Source organism: Nicotiana tomentosiformis, chromosome 8 (assembly GCF_000390325.3).
Source record: "Nicotiana tomentosiformis chromosome 8, ASM39032v3, whole genome shotgun sequence".
In the NCBI taxonomy this organism is placed as follows: domain Eukaryota; kingdom Viridiplantae; phylum Streptophyta; class Magnoliopsida; order Solanales; family Solanaceae; genus Nicotiana; species Nicotiana tomentosiformis.
Genome location: NC_090819.1, coordinates 98,171,467 through 98,193,533, shown reverse-complemented (window position 1 = coordinate 98,193,533; position 22,067 = coordinate 98,171,467). Strand labels below are relative to the sequence as shown.

The following is a 22,067-nucleotide window of genomic DNA, read 5'->3' as shown; positions in this document are numbered from 1 at the left end:
TGCGAACGCGACGGCAGGTTTACCTTGAGTTTCCACAGCAAAACTCGGACAACTAGCTATTGATCAACCAACTCCAAAATACCTGGATTTGCACAAAAATGTGCAGCAAACATAGCATGAGTACACCACAGCGGTATCCAGTAAGTATCAAGACTAACCTCGGTGGAGTAGTGACGAGGGACAGTCAAGACACCTACTAGACTAAACAACTTGAACAAGTATGAAGGTGAACTAGCGAGGAAACAATGTTAATATAAAGCTAAGCATAGTAAGGAAGACAAAACAATACTCGCAATGAAACACTAGAAACAACATTTAGCAACATGAAGCAAACAGATAGTAACGCTATAGAGTAAGCTGGACACATTCGAAGTTCGATGAAACCAAATAAAGGAAAACAAGTAACAACTCAACAAAAACAAATGCTTTTACACCAGATCTATTCAGGAATTTCCACGAGGTACCAAACCTCATAATCACAAATCACGGGTCCCAATTCTTGAACCCTAATCACTTGGCCTCTTGTCCCCATATTACAAATTTATAACCGCACGGACGACTCACGTTTCAAGAGAGTGACAATATCTAATATCTGCACGGACCACTCACATGCCAACAATAACAATGACTCATGACTGCACGGATAACTCACATGCCAACAGGATAACTCTCACACAGAAGGCAAGTACACGGGAGTACATGTAAATGGTCAATAACATCATGATTCATCTTCTTAACCAATATGGATGATTTATTTATGTATATGTTTGTGCAAGTGTTCTACCACAATTCAGGTCAACAAGTAGGAGTAGAGACAATGAATGGCATATAAGAAACGATCACCACGAAATGTACACGGTATAACTCACACAAGGTAGGCACACCACTACACAAATAACAACAATAACAATGCCCCCAGGCCATCACAAGCCATCACAAATCATTCCCCGATATAGCCCACCTTGTCTCGCCACGTGCGCAATAATAAAGTAAATTCTTGCCTTGTCTCGCCGCACACGCATAATAATATTCCCACCTTGTCTCGCCATATGCGCAAACCCATATATATAGCCCGCCTTATAATGCCACATGTGCAAATATCAATAGTAACAATAGCACGGATAACTCACGTGCGAACACCCCGACAATCCTCTCAATAATACCACGTGCACCAAAACATAACAACATAATAAAATGACTTTCACAACATATGCCCATATGCCACAACATTTTCTAAAAAAAGTTTCAATACCACAACCACGCATAGCCCTTGGCTCAACAATACTGGGTACAATAGCAACAACAATACTAACACAAGAATACGGCAAGTAAATCAACTCAAGAACTTCAGAACACAAAAAAACGGACGAACGAGCTCACAATGGAGGAGACAACAAATAATAATGGTTTCAACAAGAATAGCTCAACAAGGGGAGAGATAACGTGCAACAATGATTTCCACATAAGTACAACTCGATGGTAAGCGAGATAGCATGAATCAATGATTCTAAATAAGGATAAGTCAACAATGAAAGGGATAACAAAACTTCAATTAAGGTTGAGCAATTACGGAAAAGATACTAATAAATTCAATTAAGGATGAGCAATTACAAAAAAAAAATGACTTCAATTAAGGATAAGCAATTATATAAAGAATAATAATAACTTCAATTAAGGATAAGTAATTACGAAAAGGATAATAATAACTTTAATTAAAGATTAGCAATTATGGAAAAGATAGCATGGCAATAAAAGAGGCAACATCTTCAATTAAGGCACATAAGCGTTTAATTGGCAACAAGCGTAAAACATGAATCAATTAATTCCAAATAAGACACGTAAGGGTAAATTTAGTAAATGGGGGATTTAACATGCTAAAACAACTTCACATCTAATGAACATAAGAATCTAAGAGCCCTAAACGATCTAATTTTCACAAATAAGCCCGAGTACGCACTCGTCACCTCGTGCACACGGCCTTCACATGACACAATTAGCACAAAAGACTCAAACCCTAAGGTGTAGTTTCCCCCACACAAAGTTAGGCAAGATACTTACCTCAAAGAATCTAGACTGTTACTCTAAAATGACCTTCTTGAGTGAAACAACCTCTGAACGGCTCAAATCTAGCCAAAATAATTTCAAATCATAAGTAAAACTCATAGGAAACGATTTCGGATAATAAAGCATCAATCTTTAACAAAAACTAAAAAGTCAACCTCGGGCCCGCACCTCGGAACTCGACAAAATTTACAAAATCCTAATACCCATTAAATTACGAGTCCAACCATACTAATTTCATTCAATTCCGACTCTGAATCGATGTTCAAAACCCAATTATTCTCTTTAGAAAATATTTTGATAAAAAATCCCAATTCTCCAATCAAAATATGGATTAATTCAAAAATAAACTTTTGTAATCATAATAAAATACAAAAATTATAGTTAAATACTGACCCCCCATGCAAATATGAGAAGAACACCGCAAAAATCACCTCAATCAGAGCTCTAGAGCTCAAGATATGCTCAAACTACTAAATAAATACAGTCTGATTTTTTTAATATACGGGGAATTTTGCTTATGCGCCCAAAAATACGCACCTGCGGTCTGTCAGCTGTAATTTCCGCATTTGCAGACCATTTTTTGCACCTGCGAGGTCGCAGATGCGGACCCAACTTTGCATCTGCGAAGCACCAGCTCTCTTCTCCAACACTAAAATGAGCATAACTCCCTCATACAATGTCCAGATTCGACGATTCTATTTGCTATGGCTCCGTAATTAAGATACGGATCTAATGCTTCAACCAAACCAAAAGTTGGAGATCATTTGCTTAATGCGGTACCATTTATACTTGAAGAAATGACGTCGAAACATCACAAACGAGCGGAACACAACCCAAACCCCTCGGGACCCAGTCCGAACATACCAATAAGTCCCAAAATATAACGCGGACCTGATCGAGGCCTCAAATCGTATCAAACAATATCAAAACTACGAATCGCACCTCAAATCAAACTTAATGAACTTATGAACTTTTAACTTCTACAACTCACGCCGAAGCATATCAAATCAATCCGGAATGACGCCAAATTTTGCATGTACGTCTCAAATTATATAACGGAGCTAATCCAACTCTCGGAATCGCAATTCGAGCCCCATATCAATAAAGTCAACTCCTGGTCAAACCTTTTAACCTTCCAACACTTCAACTTTCCAATTTTCCCTAAAATGCTTCAAATTATCCTACGCCCCTCCAAATCTAAATCCGGATGCACGCCTAAGTCCAAAATCACCATACAAAAATATTGGAATCATCAAAATGTCATTTCGGAGTCGTCTACACAACAGTTAAACTCCGGTCAATTCTTACTGTTTAAGCTTCTAAAATAAGAATCTTTATTCCAAATTAATCCTGAAACGTCCGAAATCCGAACTCGACCACACACGCTAGTCATAATACATAGTATGAAGTTGTTCGAGACCTTAAGCCACCGAACGGGATGCTAATTCTCAAAATGACCGATCGAGTCATTACAAAAATTCGAAATCCGAAGAGTTTCTCTATTCCTGTGGATCGGCCCGAACGCCTCGACAATATATATATATATATATATATATATATATATATATATTTTGGGATGCATCCATGGATCGGGTCGTACGACCTCGGTAGTGTATGTACGTGATTATTAAGGATCGGGTCGTACGACCTCAGCATAACTCGTATGTGTTGTCACTCGGAGTCCGATTTCACTTGATATGTATGTAGTGATACATGTTAAGCCTTACTTGTCGAGATTAATGTTTGATATTTGGGGACTTTTAATTGTTATTTTGATAAATGATCATTTAATTATTTCCTCTTATTCCATTATTGTCGTTGTATTTCATGCCTATTAAATAATCTTGTACATTATGTATATTACCCACTAGTAGGTGTCGAAGTCGACCCCTCATCACTATTTCTTCGAGGTTAGACTAGATACTTATTGGGTACATGTTGTTTATGTACTCACGCTACACTTCTGCACATATTGTGCAGGTTCTAAGGCAGGTGCATCTAGAGTTCATCCGGGCGCGTACCCGCATTATTCGGAGGCTTAGTGGTGAGCTGCTTTCCCATGCTCCGTGCTGCAACACCCGGAGCCTTCTCTTGTTATGATTTATCGCTTATGTCTACTTTGTTTCGAACAGTAGTTCTTAGAGAGTTTTGTATATTCTACAAGATACTCGTGCACTTGTGACACCGGGTTTTAGGAATTCTAGTAGACACTCATGGGTTTTGATTATTTAATGAACTATTTTTCTTTTCTGTTAGCTTATGCTTTACATTACTACGCTCACTTACTATTTGTTTTCGCATTAAATAAAAATCAAAGACTTTCAAAAAAAATATTAAAATGAGAAATTAAAAGGGTAATTCATTATTGGCTTGCCTAGCGGCGACGTTGGACGCCATCACGGCCTATAGTGGAAATTGATTCGTGACAAGTACTTAACAGAAATCACTTTCCAAACCATTACTTTTCACCAAACGATTCGTTGATATCCAATGTATTTTTAAAACTCCGGTCAATTGTTTCGATCATTTGACGCTTAGCCATAAACGCTTCATCCCATATTATTAATTTTGCTTTTCTTATAAATTTAGCACCACTGCTCCACTTTGATATATTTGTGATGATTATTTCAGTTGTTTAAAGAGGTATATCAAAACTAAAGTTAGTTTACGACCTCATAATAAAATTATTGCTGGTACACCACTTGTTTTTGCTAACAATATCATACCTCTTGATCTGACATTTACAAGTAATGCATGGCATATGATTATTATTTTGATTCAGCTAGAGGCATCTACAAAAGATAATCTCGCTATACCAGAGTCGATTCTTTATAATATAGTCTTGAAAGTTTGTTCTTGTTCAGGATTTAGCTTTGATTGTGCTTTCTCAGACACTTGGCCTTTTGATTTTTAATACTATACTAACCTTTTTAACTTTTGGTTCTAATTTTTTTAATCTCTAACGCTCCTTTTATGAAATACATTTATATACCCTAAGATTTTTTTTTAACTTAAAAATAATTTTACTCGTATAATAAATTTGAAAAATTATTAAATTGGATCCTCTTGCTAAATAATTAATTGAAAGACTTAACTATTTGGTCTTAACATAGAAAATAATTTATTTTTTATCGATTCAGATTCTTAATATTAGTTCATCTCATGTTTTGAATATTTAATCGTAATTATTTATTCACCATAAGTTTTATTTTCAAAGAGTAAAAAGATAGATCTAACATTTCATTTTTAGGTCTTTATGTTTGCAGAATCATTAGTGGTATTGACTCTTACCAACTATTTTTTCTTCTCTTTCTCGCACATTTATATTCTTAAATATTTTTTTATTTATTTTTTAAAATAATTGGGTATATTTTTCATTATTACACGAAATTTGATAATAAAAATATATTATCGGGGGAATTTTTTTCTCAATTTCAACGCTTTATGCAATCTATTTAATATTGCTTTTATGTCTTCTTAGTATTGGACATCATGGAGTGGTAATTTATTACAAATACGGAGAAGTCTTATGAAATTGATTTTATTAAATCTTTCTATATATTTTTAATAAGAAAGAATTCAATAGACAAAATTTTATCTATATTATTTTAAAATTGTTATCATCTATAGACAAAATTTTATCTGTATAGTAGACAACTAAAATCGTTATTATCTATAAACAAAATTTTATCTATATAATTCGTTATCATTAGTAATAGGAATTTTTTAAGTATATCCTAAAAGTAATAGAATTACAGGTATGTTTTTGTCCCAAAAGTAATTATACTAATAGGAAACCTAACATGTTCCTAGATGTATTAGGTTTACATACTAATGTGTAGTATTCATGTATGTCCTAAAGCTAATAGGATTGCAAGGTTAACATCTAGAATTTCAGTTATATCCTTTCATCTTGAGTTATTATGCTTAATATTATAAGATTATTTTTATAAACCAACATTGTATTCACGTGTTTATAATAATATAGATAGATAGATTTACTCTATAAGGTTTTTGAAAGGAAATTTTCGAAAAGCCTACGAGTCATTATTGCCTCAAAATTTTGGCACTTTTATCCCGCGGCTGAAACTATTTACATTCGGTATTCGTAAAAGTGTATAAAATTTATATATATATAACAGAACTCATACACGATAAAGAACTAATGAGCGCAGACAATTATGATGTATTGATATGTAATGAAAATATTATATAATTTTGTTTCAGCATCTATCAGGGTATAGTCTTTTGCTAATATATCTTTATTCTCATCATCTTTTACTAGTAGTCTTTAGACTCTTCTTCTATTTTACAACATGTATCCTTATTTGTACATTCTTCACAACATTCTTTTTGTTCTTTTTGCAGGTCTTTCTGATTTGATTTCAGGCGTGTTCTTATTTTAGTTTCAGCATTTATTGTTTGTACAGGTGTATGAGTAATATTTTAAAATCTCTTACCCATATTTTGTCTCTACTTAGCAGACAACTACCATTTATACTCTGTCTCTACTTAGCAGACAACTACCATTATTATGTAAAATGAAACTTAATCCTAATACAAAATCTGCGTTTATATTTAAATCTCCTACCCATATTTTGTCTACCTTGTAGCTAGGCTTGTAAAAATCTAGGCATGTGTTTAGAAAACTAATTTGCGATTTATCTACATAATGTCTATATATATTATGTGTTCCGTCCATTTGCATTGCTGCTACTGGTTTATCTAAAGTCTTAATTAGATTTGGTGGGACTATTCTTTTATTTGTTATACACTTTATACATCCAGAATCTACTAAGGCCATTGTTTCTATTTCATAATCTTCTATTTTGATTATTGCAAGTATTTTTATTGTACTTAATTTTTTGTCTTCATTACATATCAATGCATCATAATTGTCTACGCTCATTAGTTCTTTATCGTGTACGAGTTCTGTTGTATTTTCTTCATTTTCTTCCAATTTTTCTTTTCCTTTTTCGAATTTCTGTATTCTCTTTTCTAATTCATTTATTCTCATTTCTAATGTCATTATCTATATATATGTGTGTGCGCGCGCGTTATATAATATACAAAAATATATATTTTTCGGTTATTACTTTGAGAGTAGCTATACAGTGTTATTTTCCCAACTTCTTCTTTAGCGTGCCAGATTGTAACTCTATAAACCTACAAAGAGGCCCAAATTGGCCCATGAGGATGGACTCCACAGCTTCATATGTGAGATGCTACTCGTAGGAACTTTTAGCATACGTTTGCCAAAATGAAACATTTATTTTTCTATAACAAGAGACACATTTCTTGCTATGTTGGTAACTTTCGAAGATATTAGGTATATTTAAAATGTGTACAACATTAATTACATTATTCGTACTCTTTTATACACATGCGTCTCTATAACGAAGCCAAATTGACAACTTGTATATCTAAGGAAGGGAAATATATTTCCAACATTACTTGAAAGGAACGAAAATAAATTATACTAAAATCAAACGTCTTTAATTTGAATTTTATTTCTTTCCTTTTGTGTGTATGTTTCTTCGGATAGGCAAAAACGGATTAGAAGAGGAGAAGGGGAAAGAAGAGGAGTAAATGAGAATTAATCCTTATATCTCATATGATAGCGATGTAACGGTGACTAGCATAGTTATTTTATAGCCTCACCCTTTGGCCTTGTCTTCCTAATTTCAAGCATTCTGTTTCGCGTATCAATATGAGTTGAAGGAAATCAAAAACACCTTATACATTATTTTGTTATGCCATCTTTTTTTAGGAGAAAACACCAAAAAGGAACTTGATGCCACATACCCTTTTGATCTTAATTTCCAAAAATGTGGTTGAAATAAGGTATAGGAGGAGAAAAATCAATTGCAAATAAGGAACAAGAGAAGAGATTATAAGATTGCAATCAAGAATAGTAGAAGAGAGAGAGCTAGAATTGCTCTATTTCTTTAATCTTTTTTTACCCCTTTTTCCACTCATTCATGGGAAGGAACATTCGTTTAGGAGAGGTTCATCCCATTCATCATCCTATTGTATATTTTTCATTTATTATTGCTTGTATTTCTGCAACAATTGCTATATTTTCATCACTTTGTGGTTCCTTAACGAAAAAAAAGTCACCCCCTCCAACCCCTTGTAATAATACCCGAGATAATAATGAAAATCCATTTGCTATTAGTACCACATCTCCAAATGATGAAACATCTCCAAGATATGATGTATCATTCAAAAGAACTGATCAACATTCAAATGATCAATCACAATTACAAGGAGAAGAGTCTACATTTTTTCAACAACCATTGCCACCACCACCTTCTATGAGGGCAACTTCATCTAATAATTCTCATATAAGGGCTAATTCTGTGACTCCTACTAACCATTCAAGGTCAAATTCAAGTTCATCACAAGGGAAATTATCTACAAGTGTTAGCATGAATAAGGTTTTTGGGAGTTCATTAGGATCGAAGCAATCGTCACGACGAGAAGATTCTAATTATGATAAGAAGAGAGACAAGAAGTTGAAAGATGAAGATTCAATTTGGAGGAAGCAAATAATTTTAGGAGAGAAATGTAAAGTCCCTCCTGCGGATGAAGATGATGACACCTTTCTTTATGATGAGAATGGGAATAGAATATCTGCCTATCATCCCAAAACACCTATTGGATTGGCAATTTCTCGACAATCTTCAAATGTAGAGGAAGATGCAATTCCAAAATGAAGAAGATGAGATGTATACAAGTGAGGAAAATAGGTTGGAACTAAACATCACTGTCAAATTTAAAGAAACAAAAAATAAGACACGAAAAAAAGTCTTTTTTGTTTCTCAATCATAGTATAATCTTAGTGATGGAGAATGATAATCTACTGAGATGATAATAGTAGCTCATCGGATTTGGGCATGGACGAGCCTTGACTTGCACTAATGATGAAAAAGAAAAACTTCCTTCATCACATCATAACGGGGTACATGGTTAATTTTTACAGTCATGCTTTTCCTTTAATTTATGGAATGATAATTAAAATAATGATACTTTACTATCTTATATTTCAGCAATGTCTCCGGATCCAGATGTAGCTTCATATTTGGTCACGTTTTAATAACTAAGAAAAGGAAGAAATCATCTGGCCTTTATAACTACTGTATATACTTGCATTGCTTGTTTAATTAGCTCTTCCTTTTTTTCTTTTCAATCATCTGTTTACCATTATCTCTTCTTTCAATTCTTGAACTTATTCTCTTAGAGAAGATAATATTATGCATTCTTTGATTTGGTTAGTCGAACATAAGAAGATCAAGTTCATCATCTCATGATATCATTTTTCTTACGGCTCATAGTAGTATTATTCCTTATTTTTATTGACAGATCATTACTTTTGGCTCTATCTAAACATATCACATTTTACTATATATGTAACAGTATGATGATTGGCAGTTAAATATTGAATCAGGCTCCTCTCCGTTACACTTTCTCTCTGTTTCCTCCATCTCAACCTTAGATTTCTTATACCAATTCTTTTACCAAATTTTTTATGTACTAGATTTGTTTAGATAACCAAAACTACTTACCAGAACGGATCACTTTTATATGGAACCCCTTAAGTATAACTTGATATTCTCTTTAGTTGTTTTCATCTGTCACTTAATCAAGTACTATAACTTCTCTTGGAAGTGGGAAAAGTTGGGCAGTATTAACTTTTTTTCCTCCCCTCTTTTGGCAAGAGAAGAATTGACTACTTCACATATTATGTTGAAGGGTGTGGTAATTAAACAACTTGTTATTGTTAACTAGTAAGGATGTTTTACTTTTCTTAATAAACCTATCAAACACAAATTCTGATTAATGTGAATTTCGAATACCAAATAATTAAATTGAAAATGCACGCAAACAAGTCTATGGAATATTACGTCAAAGCAACTAACAAAGAAACGAGTAAAAAAGAATCTAAATCAAGTAGAAACGATCTACTTGAAGTATAATGAGGTTATCACTATATAGAACTAATAGAAGTTTGAGGTAAATTTCACTAGTCGTCATTTAACTTAAATTTTATAACATAAAAGCCACTTTTCTATTTATTTTATTTTTTTGTCACATAAAAGTCTCCAATTTAAAGTTCATCACACCAAAATTACTTTTCTATTTTTTGTCACATAAAATTCATCCAAACTTTGGCCAACTTAACTAAAAAATAAATCACACCTAAATATTTATATTTTTACAGAAAAATATGTCATGACATCCTAAAATGCAAGTTAGCTTAATAAAACATATTAAATGTAATGAGATTAATTTTAGAGACCTTTCCCTGAGTTTTTTTCTCCTAATACTAATCTCCTTTATGATTTACGAAATTACTCTTATCTGCTTATTTTGATTCCTTTGTAACAATTTAAAGCCATGGGAACATATTAAGCTCGTAGATTTTGTATTTGTCATTGAATAGCTTGATGCTCTAACCATAACTCTATGCTAATTAAAACAGATGTTTATAAAATTTACTAACCAAAGAAGTATATTAGTAAGAGCAAAATAGTCAAATCATATTTTTGTATGAATGATAATGAGTGAAAAGTTATCACTAAGAACTCAAATAAGAAAAGTAAACGTGATATCGTAAACCATAACAGAGATTAATATTATGAAGCGAAATTGAAAGGGAAGTTTTTTAAATTAACCCAAATATGATTAACCTATTTGATTTGTCATGTCATATTTTCGGTACAAAATATAAATATTCAAGTGAGATTATTTTTTTAGATAACTTGATCAAAGTTAGATGACTTTTATATAATAAAAAAATAACAAAGTGACTTCACTTTTGTGTTACAAACGTTAAGTTGGACAGTTTTACGTGATATAAAATAAACGTGACTTTTGTGTTACAACCTTTAAGTTAAATGACCATCGGCTAAATTTTCTCTAGAAGTTTGATTTGGATTATAGTCCTTCCAAACCAGACTAATATTTGTGTCATTTGCATATAATTTGCAAATTAGTTAGCCACGCTATTTCTTATGAACTACTTCTTGAGATCACAAAAAATGTTTTTAGTTACGTACAACATAATATCAAAATTGTAAGTAAGAAGATAAGTTAAACTCAATGAGGTATAGATCTTTGCTCGTTTCATTAGCGCCTCTAGCCTTTTGTCATATTGTCGAATTTTATCCAATTACAAATCGAATTACACTACTTTTGGAATTACAGTTGCAGTATGACAGATAGTATAACTTTTTCATTGGTCACTCACCTACGGAGTTTAAATTCCACTACAAATATCCAGACCTTTTTTTAGTTTTCTTTTTCACCATTTTACTCACATTTTTAAAAAGAATTTAAGTTATATTTTTTATATCATCATATTAGGATGACCTACTAGAACAAGTATCTGTTTATAATAACGTAATTGTTCATAACAAGTTAATACTGTCATAAAGAAAATAAACTAAATAACTTGCTATAATAAATTTAAAATATATTAATAACATATAAAAATATTACATGTCCATGTATTATAAATGTAATCTATTTTGAAAAGTAATAATTATAGCAATATATCGCCACCTTTAATGAGGAAGTCATAGGTTTTGTGGGCCCAAACTCAGGCACGTTGTACTTGCATGAATGGATACCGACTTTGACCACTTCACAAAATTCCCGTTCCCATTCGCATTCGGAAGCAGCCTTCCTAGAAATAGGGAGGCAACAAATCTTGGTACAAGTCAACACAAAACGTTACCTTCAAGAATCTCAGGAAAAAAAAAGAATCTTTTGAGAAAACCCAATATATACATATCTGTGCATTATAGATCCGTTTGGACATTGCTTATATCAAAAAGGGGTATTATTGATTTTATTGGTTATCTTCAATTTTATCGATCTGGGTTTGTTATTGGTCACAGATTAATTTCTTGATGTTCTTGGATTTGGGCGATTTGTTTGATTTGGTTGTTGCAATTTCATATGGGCAAGATATAGACTAATGGGGTTGTTTTGATTGGAAAAAAGTATTTGGTTTGGAACTTGTAAGCCCTATTGTTTCAATTAACTTTTGCATCTGTTTGATGATACTTGTAATTGGTGAAGAAAAAGATAGGAGGCTTGTGAACATACAGTGCTGTGTTCTCAGGCCATTGTTTGAGCAAAAAGTTTTACCTTTTTGTATCCCAAGAGATAGGTGGGACAAGCAGTTCTATAATCTACAGGGTGGATAGTAAGACGTTTTGATTTATAGGCTCTAGTTTTGGTAATTGGTGCTAAAAAAGATTGTAACTTTGAAAGATGGGTTCATCTTCACAAGGGTCTACTCTGTCCAGAAACGTGGCAGGGCTTGTTGATGGTTCTTCTTCTTCTGCTGCTCATAGAGAGGTTTCAGTTTTTGATGGTTTGCCTATATATGTGAAGGAGCTTATTGCTGGAGGAGCTGCTGGTGCATTTGCTAAAACTGCTGTTGCTCCTTTGGAACGTGTTAAAATACTTTTACAGGTGAACAAAGAAATGTTCTACTAGCTTCCCATGTTTTAATATGATCACTTGTTTATGCCAATTTATAATGGTTTTCACAAACTGAATGACTTTTTGTTTAGATGTATGTTATGCTTAGACATTTTCTCTTGACGTGTTCTACGAGCATGCATTTAATTCTGAGAGAAAGTAGTCTGCTTGGAGTACTTCTCTAATAATTTAATACAAGTTTAGATTAATTAGGGGTTGGAATTGGATGAATGAAAAACAGTTACACCACTCTACTTCCATGAATGTTCTAAGGAGAGTTTTTATTTCTCTATGTTGTTAGTTTTGTTTGTTTTCTAAAATGGGTTGAAATCTATGCAGCGTCAACTTCTCCGGTTGTTTCCAGTCCTTAGTTGAGGTTCTTGTGTTTCCACTTGAATGCATCTGCCAGATGCTCGTTGTGTGTTTTCTCTTTACATTCTGCATGTGGCTACTTTATCCGGTGATTTGATGCCTTTGATTCACTTTTAGTTCATTATGACAATCCTAACTTCCTCCCCCTCGCTCCTCCTTGATTTTTGTAGACAAGAACTGAAGGATTTCATTCCCTTGGAGTTTATCAATCTCTAAAGAAGCTTCTGAAGCATGAAGGTGTTATTGGATTTTACAAGTAAGTGTATATTTGATTTTAAAAACTAGAGTTTGTTGTCGAAGGAATTTTTATTCATGACGTCATGTATTGCAGAGGAAATGGAGCAAGTGTTCTTCGAATTGTACCATATGCTGCACTCCATTACATGACCTATGAGCGGTATCGAGGGTGGATATTGAATAATTACTCTGCCTTAGGAACAGGACCTGTTGTCGATCTTTTAGCTGGCTCAGCATCCGGAGGAACTGCAGTTTTATGTACCTATCCCCTTGATTTGGCTCGTACCAAACTGGCTTATCAGGTGCTTAATTTGTTAAAATACATTTGATTTTCTTCCTTTTCTTGGTGAATATCTGATTGCATTTGGTAGTTTTACTTAGACAAGAGTGGGTTGCTCTAGTGGTGAGCACTCTCCACTTCCAACCAAGAGGTTGTGAGTTCGAGTCATCCCAAGAGCAAGGTGGGGAGTTCTTGGAAGGATAGAGCCGAGGGTCTATCGGAAACAGCCTCTCTACCCCAGGGTAGGGGTAAGGTCTGTGTACACACTACCCTCCCCAAACCCCACTAGTGGGATTATACTGGGTTGTTGTTGTTGTTGTTGTATTTGGTAGTTTTACTATTTTTCCATGACTAGTTTTGTGCATATTTGTGGTTTTCCTATTGAAGTTTTTCCATTAACCCCGCCTGGCAAAGTTGGAAATTGATCTAATTGGAAGCACTTACAAATTGCCTTGCTTTAGTAGGAAAAACTGAAAAAGCTGTTTCTGATTTTTTGAGTTAATCAAAATGGCAATAGACCTCGTAACTTCATTAAGATGTGTAAGCTATCATAGGTAAGCTGCCCTACTTTATGAAACACTCATGTAAACTAATGTATGAGGGAGGACTAAAAATTGTCAGATCTCTTTCCTGGCTATTTGGCATGTCACATCCTTTGTGTGAATCATCTAGAACTCCATCCTGGTACATCAATCAGTAAAAACTGCATCCTGGTGTCAATTTGCTGCTTAAGCTTGTCTTTTGAGATAAAGAGCACATGTTGGGAAATTATCGTTTTGACTGATTCAAGAATTGCATAAAAAAGAATCACACTAATTGTGTGCTCCAATTTGGCTATCCTGTGGTATCTTATATATGCCAGATTTACCTTCAAAAATTACTTTGCACTAAGGATCTAGCGGATGGTTCTATATTGTCTTACTCTCAGCCTCATGTAGGTTCACTTGATGAAACAGATATAAATTTTACCCTTTTGGGTGTTGGAATACTCGATCTATTTTCACGGTATTAAAATGTTTGGATGGCTATCATCTCATGTTCATCCTCTTCCTTTATCTTTTTTTAGGTCAAGGACACAAGAGGAAATTTGGGGAATGGCATTAGACCAACTCATCCTCAATATAGTGGCATTAAAAATGTCCTAGAGGCTGTCTACAAGGAGGGAGGACTCCGTGCACTTTATCGAGGTGTTGGTAAGTATTTATTGTATCATATTAAATAATGAACATTTACTGCCTGATTGACTCATCTGCAATTAATTGGGTCATAAAACTTTTGAAACGTGAAGGACCTAAGTCATGAAGCATGTTCTGCTATATTGTAGATATAAAAGGTGAACTTCATCGACTTGAAGATCATGGCAAATAACCATAGGCACCAAATTTTAGATTGCATATTCAAGTTGAACTTGAATTTGATTCCATAATTGGTCATTCTTATGTTTTATCTTTTGTTCTTTTCTTTTGTTCTTTCTTTATTTTATTTTTGCGAACTCATGCAACCACCTGTTGGCACTATCTCCTTATTTCCTCTTTTATATGTAGTTCTTTTCTTCCGATATGCAAAACTAAGAGAATGTTGGAATTGCTTTTGCTATAAATGAAATTTGTGGAATATCATAATGCGTAAACCCCTCGAATTACGTCCTCAATAAAAAAGGATGAGGGGCTTTCTTACTAATTCTAGACAATTAATTTTGGGTTTTATGTTGTTTCACGTACTTTTATTTTTTTAATCTTTACTGCGGTGTTGAAAAAACTCTGAAACTGATGGAACATGTTTTTCGTGTCACTTGTTTAATCCTTCTATGCGATATTTTAGTTTGACTGGGTATAAGGTGAAATTTTATAATAGCTCGAAACAGGTGGACTCAAAAGTAGATGAAGATTATAGTTTGATAAATTTGGGATTTTATTACAAAAAAAAGAGGATCCTAGGTAAAGATAATAGAAAAAGTGAGGTAAAATGTTTTCAACTAGGAAAATGGACAACATTTGAAAACAACCCAAAAAAGGAAATAAGACAATCTCTATAAAAGAGTAAATTTAATCATTCTTCTTTGTGAAGGTGTAGATTAATATCTCTCGTTTCTGAAGTCTGTCGAGCTTTTTAACTTTCACAATCTTTTGTTGTCTTGATGTCCATGGCTGTACATGCATTGCCTAGGTCTTTTTTTTAAATGGTAAAAGTTTTATTAATAGATGTACCAAGATGGTACAGAAAGTACAAAAAACATAGGGAAGGCAGATCAGATCATAAAAACATCATCACTACTCCTATTGTCTGCCCCCTAGCAAATCGAGAAAATCCATATACTGATTTATGTTACCCATAGGACTAGCCTTTATTCATGGTTTATGGTTAATTCTTTATGAATATCGGTGATGCACAAAATGACTCAATTTATATTCTAAATAGGGCCTACCCTTATTGGTATTCTTCCTTACGCTGGATTGAAGTTTTACGTTTACGAGGAGTTAAAGAGGCATGTTCCTGAAGAGCAACAAACCTCGATTTTGATGCGTCTCTCTTGTGGAGCTATAGCTGGTTTATTGGGTCAGACATTTACATATCCATTGGACGTGGTTAGGAGGCAGATGCAGGTATCACCCATTACTCACTCTGACATGGCAATATAGCTCAATGTAACCTCTATACATCTTCTGTTGATTGAATTAGTGCTTGTATTAGACCAGTATTGGTGCAGATATTCTGGTCTGTCAAAACCTATGCCCTCAAAAAGTTTCTTGTACTTTGAATTCATGTCCATTCTATATCCAGGGCAGAGTAACTAGTAACTCTGTGCGTCATCTGTGGTTCTGGAACTCCACCAATATTTGAGCGATTAACTTGTGTTCATTTGTACTAAACCCCATAGTTTCATTTTATGTGAACTTATTTGACTGGGCACAGAGTTTAAGAAAGAAAGAAATTTGGAGCTTGTAGTCTTATACATGCTTTTTTGGAACTTGTAGTCTTATACATGCTTGAACATTTGTGTGGTGCAAAATAGAAAGTTTAAAGTTAAATTATTTTTAAATATAAAAAAGTGTCATTCTTCCGGGAACGGACTAAAAGAAAAATAGTGTCACATAAAATGAAATTGAGGGATTAGTCAATTATTGTGCACTAGCACTTCCACATATAAATGTAGTTAAGTGTTTTACACACTTTTGAGTTATGTTGCTATGGCTCTCCAAAAATACGGCCGCGCCCCTGTTAGATCCTCCAAAAATACATACGCGGTGACATTTTTGAAGAGTCCAAGCAACATAGATTTTTGCGCATGTACATATGAATCAATAAACTAAGCAAAATGTTTTTTTTCTTTTCAGGTAGAGCATCTGCAACCTTCAATGCAGGACAGAGCCAGATATAAGAACACACTTGATGGCCTTTCTTACATTGTTCGTAATCAAGGTTGGAGACAATTATTTGCAGGTCTCAGTGTTAATTATATGAAGGTAATAAGTTCGTTTCTGTAGTAGCCTTTTTCGCTATAACTGCAATTTTTAACTTGTTCTTTAAAGAATTTCGAGTTTACCCTATTTTGAATGCTAATATATCTTGCCGATAATTCACATTTTGGCACACACTTCATTTGGGAATTGGGTTAAACTTTAGTGGAAATGCTTTTTGGACCTTGAATGGTGCTTAACTGCAGAAACGAAAACAGATAAATGTGAATGACTGACAAAGCAAAAGCAATTATCCTGTGACTAAAACACAAAGCTTGTCCGACTACAGTGCTTTGAGAAGTACTTATTGAATGTTCACTGAAAGGATATCATAAAGTTGATAATAAAATTGACATTTCTGATAGGGAAAAGTAGACAAAGTATCTCTTATTTTTGCTTACTGTTTTTAGCTTTATTACTTTGTTGATTGAATCAGGGCATGATGCAAATTGCCCTACTATTTATTGGAAAAATCATAAGGGTGTTGCCTTTCAGGTCAATTCGGTGGGGTTCAGAAACAAAATAAATTTGTAGAATCCCCAAATTACCATTGCTAATTGTGTGGTATCATTTTGTTCATTTATACAATATACAGGATAAATATCCATGTCGTTTGGAAAAAACAAAGTCAGTCAGCATATATACTTGATCTCAAAGAGTATAGAAACACTGAGATATGAGATTTGTGTTATGTAAAATATCACATTTAACGAGTCTTTTTGAAAAAATTCTCTCTTCTGGATGACTTAATAAATTAACTATCCTTGTCATTTCGCCACTCTCCAAAATGAAAACTATCCTCGTCTCCTTCCTTTTTCCTTAATTTACCAGTTTTCATCACCTTTCTTTTTGCCGTCCTATTCTGAATTACCTTAATCTGCTTCCAGACCACAAAAAATATGTCTAGGAGAAGCTTTTTCTGCTATATGTTCTGGAGAGAAGTCACACTTATGCACTTCCTAACACGACCCAAATTCCTACCATTTCTAAATTTTGATTTGTTCTTGTTGCATTTATAGGTGTTTTACTATTTAGCAAATAGAGGAATCATGTATTAGCATTTGACAAAGAATATAGTGCAAACTATCATTCTAAGATGGATCGGATCCACTGTTTAATATTTGTGTTGCTAGATTTCTTTAGTAACTCATTGTCTCTTTTGTTTTGTTGGCAGATTGTTCCCTCAGTGGCAATTGGTTTCACAGCGTATGACACAATGAAGGCATGCCTTCATATTCCTCCCCGGCAGAAATCAAAATCCATAGCTGCTGCATAAAATACACCCCAAATGCTGACAGCAACTCACATAATTCTGCATAAAAGATTTGATAGTCTTGATTACCAACGCAAAAGGTAAAAGGCAACCGGTGCACAAAGTTCTAGCTATGTGCTGATCCAGAGAATGGTCAGGCTATTTGGTCTATTGTCATTGTCTTACCTTTACCTACAGAAAGTTTACTTGAAAACATCACTTTACTAGTTGTCTCTTCCTCCATCTTCCTTATAGCCGGTGCAATTTAATTCCTGATGTAAAAGTTTTATAATATGCAAAGTCTAGTCCTATTATACATGACATTGGTTGACATATTATACTCCCTCCCAATCATGTTGTATCAATATCCCAAAAAGACAATCCAGTCGTTGGTACTAGTCCAGCATTCTGTGGCTCAAAGCTAAAACTTTGTAATGTACAGAACTTTGGGAATGCTTTCCCCATATTTCTTCATCCCTACAAAAGCTAAATTTTCTCCAAATTATCAACAGGAAAGTATAATTACTTGAGTGTGGGAGGGAGGGAAGCTAAATTCTACCAAAAGGACCAAAAAGCAAATCTTCTTTTGCAACATTCATTAATGAATCGATTATTTGCATTAACATTTTACTCTGTCCTAAGTTAGACTCTTCAAAGTTAAGAATATTATAATAAATCCTGTTAGAATCTGCTAGCAATACTTGAAGTTATTTAAGCTCTAAAGTTTTGTTACATCAAGAGTAAGTTGATAGGCGACCTCACAATTTGTATCTTACTTATCATAAGGGACGAATTTAATGTTTTGACTATCAAATTCAACTTAGGATAGTCAATTGAGGGAGTAGCATTTATTTAAGGGAAAAGGGCCAAAACCCCTCTACTTTCATATATTGTCTATATTTAACCTCCGTTATACTATCGGGCCAAATTTATCTCTACCGTTATACTATCGGGCCAAATTTACCCCTACAATCAGCAAACTTTTAAAAATACCTCTTGATCTTTTAAGTAATCCAAAATCTCCCAAATTTCTTTTATTTAAATTACTTGTTGTTCTTCTTGGTCCACTATTTTTTAAATAATTGGCATTTACCTACTTTCTGTATTAGAGAAAAAAATATTAAATAATACAACCGAATAAACAAAGTATAGTAAATTGAAAAATCTAAATTAGGTAGTTTTTCTAAATTCTAAAAGTATTTACAACATCCCAATTTTAATGAATTTGTTGCACCAAATGTTACGCGGCGCCTTCCTGATGTTCCTTGGAAGGGCGACGTAAGGCTAAACAACCGATGTCAGTGCGGTTGCTATGCGCCAACTAAGGTCCTCGTCGTACGCTAGACTAGATTGTCAGTGTCGTACGGGAAAACCAATGTCGTAAGCAATTGAGCAGCGAAAAATGAGCAACTGATGATGAAAGCTGATGATTGTATTGATGATGATGATGAAAGCTATTACAAGATGCAATGCGGTGTCGGGGGGAGAGACACCAGTACAGAGAATTGTTTGAATGCTTGAATGTTTGAATACTTTGGTCCCCCTTAATAATGCTTAAAAAAAATAAACCAAAGTTACAAGAGTTGACCTAAGAAAGCTGTAGAAGCACACTGAAAATGAATGAAGTAAAACTACTCTATAATTACAATGAAAAGGACTTAGTCTTCAATGGAAGCAAGTCCGATGGCAGCAACTTTGTCTTGAGCAGCAGGGTCTGCGCGCGCATTGCTGTGGGCGCGCGCGGCACTATTTGGATCTGCCAGCGACGGGGCGCTGGTGCTTGGCATTGGGTCTGCACGCGGGACACTGTCTGGGTGTGCGGCGCTATTGGCAATATGATGATTTGTGCGCGCGGCATTGTCGGTGCGCGCGGAGCTGATGGCATTGACCAGCCGCTGGGCGCTGGCATTGATTATCAGTGGGGCGACAGAGGCGCATGCTCGCTTGTCACTTGGCGCTGCCGAGACCACGGGGCCGACCGTGGCGCTAGGCGTTGGGAGGCTTGCCGGGACGCTACGGGGCGCGTCCAAGGGGTCATGGGTCGATGATGGAAAGCAGCCCATGACATTCTCCCCTACCTGAGTTGGCGACGTCCTTGGAGCCTTACCTGCCGGGTGATAATGATTGGTCAGGCTCTTGTTGGCTGGGAGGTCTGTTCCCCTCGGTGCTGTGAGATGTCTTTCTGAATGATCTTCCATGCATTTCTGAAATGGCCTGAGGCGGCTGACATGGAAGACTGGATGGATTTTCCACCAGGCTGGTGTGTTCAGCTTGTATGTGGATTTCCCGATGCGCCTTTCAATGGAAAAAGGCCCGATGTAGTTTTGCAATAGGCGAGGATCTTGGGTCCTCTTTGCAAACAAGTTCCGTCTCGGGGTTCTTACCATCACTTTGTCCCCTGCTTGATGTTGGGCAAAGTGACGGTTTTGTTCAGCATGCCTCGTTGCCCTGTCTTGGGCATTGACAAGATAGCTCCGCACTATCTTCAAAGTTTGTTCCCATTCTGTAGAGAAACTGGCAGCTCGATGAGATGATGGCATGTTTGGTGCATTCACATTTTGTGGGAGTAGCGGTTGCTGTCCGGTAACAATTTCAAAAGCGCTTTTGTTTGTATGGGCGCACTTTTGTGAATTGAAACACAGCTGAGCAGCATTCAGAAGCTTCACCCAATATGTTTGTGACCTGGTTGCAAATTGGCGGAGATATTCCTCCAGCATGTCATTGAACCGGTCTGTTTGATCATGTGTTTTCTAATGATGATGGCTTGAGTTGTAACTCAATTTGGATCCGAGGCAACTGAAGAGTTGGGTCCAAAACTTGCTAGTGAAGCGTGGGTCGTAGTCACTAATGATGTTGCTGGGCATACCCCATTGTTTGACAACATGAGAGAAGAAGAGTCGAGCTGTATCTTCTGCTGATATGTTCTGTGGGGCTGCGATGAAGGTAGCATACTTGGAAAACTGGTCTACTACCACCATGATGGTTGCATGATTGCCGACCTTGGGTAATCCTGTGATGAAATTCAGGGAAATGCTTTCCCAAGGTCTTTGTGGGACAGGTAGCGGCTCCAAGAGTCCCGCTTGTGCTGAGTGATCCGACTTGTCCTTTTGGAATGCTTGACAAGTCTTCACACAATGAGGGGCGCCATGAGTTGTTGGACCCCGATGATGTGATGCCTGTTTGATGACGTTGAGGGCAGCCGGAACCGTGGGTTCAGGTCTGTTGGTTCCCTCCTTAAACTGCATGGCCGTGATGTTTCCAGCGGCCATCTTCTTGGATATGCATGGTATGGTGTGGGGTTTGGCCCCGTTGTCTCCCATCATTAGGAGCATGTTGGCATATGGTACCGGGATGGTGTTGGTCTGCCTGAGGAATTCCAATCCCACTATCAGTTCGAAGTCATCGATGATAGCTATGCGTAGGTCGAATATTCCCTTGTATGGGCCAAGCTGGATTGGCGCTTCTTTGGCTATTCCACTCACTTGCTGAGATGGAGAGTTGATAGCCTTGACACGACCCTTGCATTTTTGCACTGCTAAACCGAGGCGTTGCACCTGAGTTGAGGCCAGGTAGTTGTGGCTAGCACCCGTGTCTATCAATGCCCGAATAGGTCTGCCGTTTACTTTCATGTCGACGAACATTAAGGTCCTCTTTTGTGATGTGGGAGGCCTCTCGTTCGCCTTTCCTTTCCCTTTCTTGTCGATTGGGAATGCCTTCTTCTTGGGGTTGCCAGAACTGGTTCCCGCCAAGGTATCATGAATGGAGCCAACAAATGCGTTGAAGGCCCCTACCTGCTCTTCGCCGGATGAGCCGTCATGATCTGACTCATCATCGTCAACAGTTTGTTGAGCATTGATCTGTGTATTGGGGCATTGATTGTTCCAATGTTCCCCGCCGCAATGACGGC

General features: G+C 35.6%; 1 protein-coding gene and 2 long non-coding RNA genes across 3 annotated transcripts in view; 2 read left to right on the top strand and 1 right to left on the bottom strand.

Annotated features, from left to right (window-relative positions):
* LOC138896915 (uncharacterized) overlaps positions 1-22,067 on the bottom strand; it is a 148,935-nt gene that overhangs the window by 112,962 nt on the left and 13,906 nt on the right. The gene's annotated exons all lie outside the window — the stretch shown is intronic.
* LOC138896914 (uncharacterized) lies at positions 7,694-9,208 on the top strand. Its single transcript, XR_011410485.1, has 2 exons — positions 7,694-9,028; positions 9,117-9,208. It is a non-coding gene; the product is annotated as an uncharacterized lncRNA (long non-coding RNA).
* LOC104111963 (mitochondrial carrier protein CoAc1) lies at positions 11,716-18,493 on the top strand. The gene is made up of 7 exons (XM_009621783.4): positions 11,716-12,552; positions 13,104-13,189; positions 13,265-13,472; positions 14,517-14,643; positions 15,869-16,053; positions 16,786-16,914; positions 18,083-18,493. Exons 1-7 carry the CDS (start codon positions 12,349-12,351, stop codon positions 18,182-18,184), a joined length of 1,041 nt encoding a protein of 346 aa, XP_009620078.1. The 5' UTR covers positions 11,716-12,348; the 3' UTR covers positions 18,185-18,493.